Source organism: Neolamprologus brichardi, chromosome 7, assembly GCF_056152115.1.
Source record: "Neolamprologus brichardi isolate AB-2024 chromosome 7, ASM5615211v1, whole genome shotgun sequence".
In the NCBI taxonomy this organism is placed as follows: domain Eukaryota; kingdom Metazoa; phylum Chordata; class Actinopteri; order Cichliformes; family Cichlidae; genus Neolamprologus; species Neolamprologus brichardi.
In genome coordinates, this window is record NC_142110.1 from 51,830,437 (window position 1) to 51,836,038 (window position 5,602).

A 5,602-nucleotide genomic window follows, 5' to 3' on the forward strand; every position below is an offset into this window, starting at 1 on the left:
AGGAGGACGCTGCTAATAAAGTTACACAGTGAATTTGCGTTTATTGTTATATTTACAAAGTACCAATACAGTTTTTGTCTTGGTTGTATCATTTTATGTTGTTGTATTTATCCGCGACACCTTAAAGGCCGGTCCATGAAAATATTGTCTGACATTAAACCGGTCCGTGATGCAAAAAAGGGTGGGGACTGCTGTGTTAGTACATGAGTTAATAACTTGATCAACAAATCGATTTACTCTGCCTTATAGAAACCTGCTTACAGCAGGATGATTATGTTAGCTTAAATGCATCAACACCCCCAAATCACAATAACTATCAGAATCCTCAAAGCATAGGTTGAGGACGTGGTGTGGCAGCAATTTTCCACACCAGGCTATTAATCAACCAAAGACCAAGACAGACATAATTCATTTGAAAGCCTGATGCTTGTCCACCCTAGCTAGAAAACACAAAAACAGGCTTATTTGTTATTATTTATCGTCCACCTGGGACTTACACAGAGTTTTTGTCTGATTTCTCAGACTTTTTATCTGATTTAGTGCTCAGCTCAGAAAAAAAAATTATTGTGGAAAATTTTAACATTCATGTAGATCAGGGGTGGGCAACTCCAGGCCTCGAGGGCCTGTGTCCCTGCAGGTTTTAGATGTGTCCTTGAACCAACACAGCTGATTTAAATGGCTAAATTAGCTCCTCAACATGTCCTGAAGTTTTCCAGAGGCCTGGTAACGAACAAATCATGTGATTCAGGTGCCAAAAATATTGGACAAACTCCTGTAAATGGTTCCCATGAAGCTAATATCGGTGTGTCGTTTGTCTCTGTTTTGATCATTTCAGTAGTTTTTCTGTTGCTTTTTGGTTATTTTTTTTGTTTTGTTTTGCCGTTGTTTAGGGACCCTTTGAGGTCATTTTATATCCATTTTTTAGGCATTTAGTCCCATTTTATAACAGTTTTCCATCCCTCTCATTGTGGTCTTTTGATTGATTCTCAGAGAAGAAGATTTGGCCCAGAGGTTTAGTTATTTTCACTCATGACACTAAAATAAAAAAACAACAAAAAACCTCTGCCTGTTTCTGACTCTACACTGCTATTGTTAGAAAAACTCAGTTCTGTTTGCTGTTAGGCGTTGTTTCTTAGTGTTTCAGTATGCAGAGCATTTTAAAGTGCGTGGGTCTGGGAGGGGAGGCTGTGTAAATACAACAGTGATCAGTAGTGGGCATGGTTTTTTTGTGGGTGCTAGGCTCTAGCAGAAAATGAAAAACAGCAACAACAAAAGAGTGATTAGGAGGTAAGACTGTCTACATTAGCCTACTTATTTAGCTTAAAGCATGGTTGTTATGGGAACACTGCAACTAAAAAAATATTATTTCATCACTTGTGTTTACACATTAGTTTAGGGTTTATTCTTCTTCAGATACCAACTTCTATTCAAGAAAAATAATAATACAGTATAAGAGGATAAAGTAATCTAAAACTCAACATTTTGCTGACTAATGACAACTTTTGATTAATTCAGTACATGTTGTTTTAGCAGTAAACATAAGCAGGAACATAAAAGGAGGAAACGTGACACTTCAGCAGAGATCCACCCAGTCGTTATCCACACCTGAGGGGACTCAAGCCGGTGCATCAATGAAATCCTCCCATTCTCCCTGCAAAGCTCTCAGACCACAAGGACAAACTGTCTCAACGTAAGTAACAAGTAATATTTCAAAGTTTAAGGGTGGGTAGAAAAGAGTGAGGCAACACATGAATCATGCAAATTAGAATCAAGTGCAGCAGATATCTGAAACAATGTTTCAAAAGTTAATACAAGTGGCAAAAACGTTATGTTTGTCCATGTCCAGCCAATGTTTAAAAAGAAAATAGCCACAGGAAATTTCAAAATCTGACCATTGTTTTCATCTAAGAAACAGCTGCAGAATTTCATCCACTGGATAAATTGCATTTTACATTGCATCAACTCTGACTAAAAGTGGGTCAAATTTCTTAATCGAAAAACTTCGTCAGTGTTTCGTCTAATGACGTTATGGTAATTCTAGTTGCACAGTTTTGTGGAATTCCATTTTAAGCCTTTGACAGCACTGACGTATACAGCTAGGTTCAGACAGTCACCAAGGGGCAATAGAGTTACACTGTTTCAAAAACATTCATGTATTTGACGCTTCCTTTACCCTTGATTCAGCTGCCTCATGCCCGCATCGAGTTCATGGCAGCCTATCCCACGCACTGGGTGAGATATCGCATATACCGTGGACGGCCCGCATATTTACCTCCACAGCTGCTATAGAAACACCATTCAACCTGCAAAGCAGGTCTTTGAACAAGTTCAAGATTAAAACCTTCTTGCTGCAAAGCGACTTTTGCACCACAGTCTCCACTCCTATCAACTCCAACCAGTTGTGACAGATAGCCGCTCCTCCCTGAGCCTCGTTCTGCTGGAGGTTTCTTCCTGTTAAAAAGGTTTTTTTTTCCTTCCCACTGTCACCAAGTGCTTGCTCATATTGTGGGTCATGTGATTGTTGGGGTTTTCTCTCATTATTGTAGGGTCTTTATCCTACAAGGCAACTTTTGTTGTGGTTTGGTGTTATATGAATAAAATGGAGATGAATTGAACCACAGTGCTGTGAGGCTTCTCGTTATATTGGCTAACTCGTACTCATACCCCAAGTTGGGCCACACGTCTATTGTCTAATCTTCTGTGAGAACGAATAAGTTGGATTTTTTTTTTCCATCATCACACTGCAACCTGCTATCACAAACAGTTTTTAGACTTTGACACATTCATGCACACACATCAGGAGGGACTTAGGGTTGGTGTCTTGCCCAAGGACACTTCAACATACATACATACAGACCGCAAGGAGCTGGGGATCAAACCTCTGACCCTCTAAATAGTTGCAAACCTGCTCTAAATTCTGGGGGGAAAAGATAAAAATCATAAGTGAACATGTCAAATTTTGGTATTTATCCTCCAAGATAACGGAAGGAGAAAACTATCAGGATCAATTTGAATGATTTAAATGTGCTACCTGTTTCTAAGCAGAAGAACAAAACGTCCCTCCACCATCTGAACATGTTAAGTGTAGCCTCCAGGAAGCAATTCTGGAATTCACAGAAGTTGTGCATGAATGAGAGTGCTTTCATCATTACCGTGAGTGGGTGGAGGCAGTGCTACAAAACGGCCTGCCCTCATCCTCACTCCCCCTTTTATTTCAGCAGCACGCTGCAATCTCAGAGTTCTCCTTTAAGTGCTTTTTCCTCCCCTGCTCTCGCTGCAGCTCTGCGTGGATTACAGCAGTCATGTTAAGAAACTCGGTTTTCTCCTGCTTTGTTTTCTACGGCGTGCTGCTGGTGTTAAAGATGTACATAATAGCCGTCATAACGGGACAAATAAGACTGCGTAAAAAGGTGAGTGAGCTCCTTTAGATGCAGCTTGAAGTTAAATGCTGTGTAAGTTTTTCTTCTTCCTGTTTGTTCTCTGGTGGAAAGCTTTTTTGTTTTTTCGCTTCTTCCCTGAAAGGCTTTTGCCAACCCCGAGGACGCGCTCAGACACGGAGGTTTACAGTATCACAGAGAAGATCCATATGTGGAAAGATGCCGGAGGTGAGCGTGCAGACGGGGTATTTTTTTGTAAGACTAGACTGCTTGTGTTTAGGGGGATGCAGTGGGAGGGGGGGGGGGGGGGATCGCAGGAGGATAATTTTGGATTGGATTAAAAAAACCCGACAACAAATAAACTCCCTTGTATTTGCTGCTTATGGCAAGTATTAGTTATACTATGCATTCCCATTTCATAGCTTTTACTTTTTGATTTAAAAAGAAATTCAATACATTGCATGAAAACTGGTTCACTCGGGTAGATTTCAAATGCGCACAGCATTGAAGTACTCGAGTAAAATACCCTTGCGTCGTAAAATGAAAAATTTCCTACAGAATATGAATGACGTACCGCAGGTTTTCTCCCGCACAGATATCTGTCGCAGACCCGATAAAGTGTAGATTTATTTCCAGCGGATTTGTTCTCTTTTCTTAGAACGTGTAGGCTACTCCTCCACTGATGTTTCAGTAGCTTGTAGCACTGTGTGCGACAGATTTGTTTAAACTTGTCAGAATATGATCTGAGACAGGGGAGAGCAGATGTTTTTCTTACTAGTAAAACGTTCCCCTCTGTCTGTCCTGAAATGTTTTTTTTTGTTTTGTTTTTTTTTCCCTGAGAGCTTGTGGTGGGAATCAACTCTGCACCAGGGGGAAAAAACATTTAAAACTTCCATTAATAACTAATAAAAATGGCTGCAGCATGAAGCATTCCATGTCCAACCTTAATCATGTCTTTTATGTGCCCTTTTTTGTTTGTTTTCTGGGCAAAAAGGGATTATGATGGCAAGTGTCCTACAACAATATTGTTTAAAAAGCTGCTCCAAGTGGGTGGAGGGGAAACAGGAAAGAGGTGATTAGAGAAGGTTGCAGAGCCCTTGCTTTGGCTTGAGATGTGCTAGTGTGGGTTAAATGCATATTATTTTAGTCACCCTGAATATACATCTTCCAGGAATATCACAGGAAATCATTACCCCGAATCATAGTCACTCATGCGATGTAGTCACTTTACTGCATCATAGGTAGCTGAGTCACACAACTGTGGAAAACAGTTGTGTGTCAGCCTCCGTGTACTTACTTCTGTCTTTCTTTTCAGAGCTCATATTAATGACATGGAGAACATCTTCCCTTTTCTCTTCTTGGGCGCCATCTACTCCATGACTGGACCTTCACTGTGGGTGGCACGGCTTCACTTCCTCGTCTTCTTCATCTGCCGTGTGCTGCACAGCTTTGCCTACCTGCTGGCCCTGCAAGCACCGACCCGGTCCGTGGCCTACACTGTTGCTCAGATTCCCTGTGTGTCCATGGCCGTGCAGATCCTGATGGCAGTCATATCATACGCCTAAAAAAAACGAATAAATCAAAAACAAAATAAATCCAGGAACAAGGGACTGAACTAAAGGCTGTGATCTGAGACTCAAGACGGCTCAATATGTGTGACCTGTGTCAGAAAGTAGTGGGAGAAGGATTCTTGATGCACTTCCTGTAAAGACAAGTGGAAGTGCAATACAAGGTCTTTGATAACACCAGTGCTGGGTTTTGAGATTGATTATCAGTATTTTTTTTCTTCTTTTTGGCAAAGTTTGAAATATAACAGTGTCTTATTAAGATATCTGAAGTTTTCCACCTCTGCGCTCAGCTTTGGCCACTGATCTTTTGTGTTTACACAAACCATAGACCACTATTCATGTATTGTCATGCCACCCCATGCTTTTGTTTCCTTGTGGATGGATGCATGTGCCTGTGTCTGTTCAACAACAGCATGATGGTTCCTGGTATGATGATTGATATGCTGAAAGTTTAAATATACTTGATGCTCTGTGTGTGTGTGTGAGTGAGAGAGAAACGGGTTCAGAGTACACGCCTTGCAACAACCTTCTGAGGGATTTTCTAGCGTATAATTGTGTGTAAATGTATCTGTGAAGGCACTTGGTGAGTTTTGTAATTTATTCAATTTAATGTTTTTGAAAGGAAAACTTGTAGACAATAAAAACTATGCACATCTA

General features: G+C 40.7%; 1 protein-coding gene across 1 annotated transcript; it reads left to right on the top strand.

Moving 5' to 3' along the window:
- The first annotated feature begins 3,202 nt into the window (after positions 1-3,202).
- On the top strand, positions 3,203-5,602 carry ptges (prostaglandin E synthase). Its single transcript, XM_006796793.3, has 3 exons — positions 3,203-3,410; positions 3,523-3,605; positions 4,693-5,602. The coding sequence occupies exons 1-3, from the start codon at positions 3,303-3,305 to the stop codon at positions 4,940-4,942; spliced, it is 441 nt and encodes a 146-aa protein (XP_006796856.1). The 5' UTR covers positions 3,203-3,302; the 3' UTR covers positions 4,943-5,602.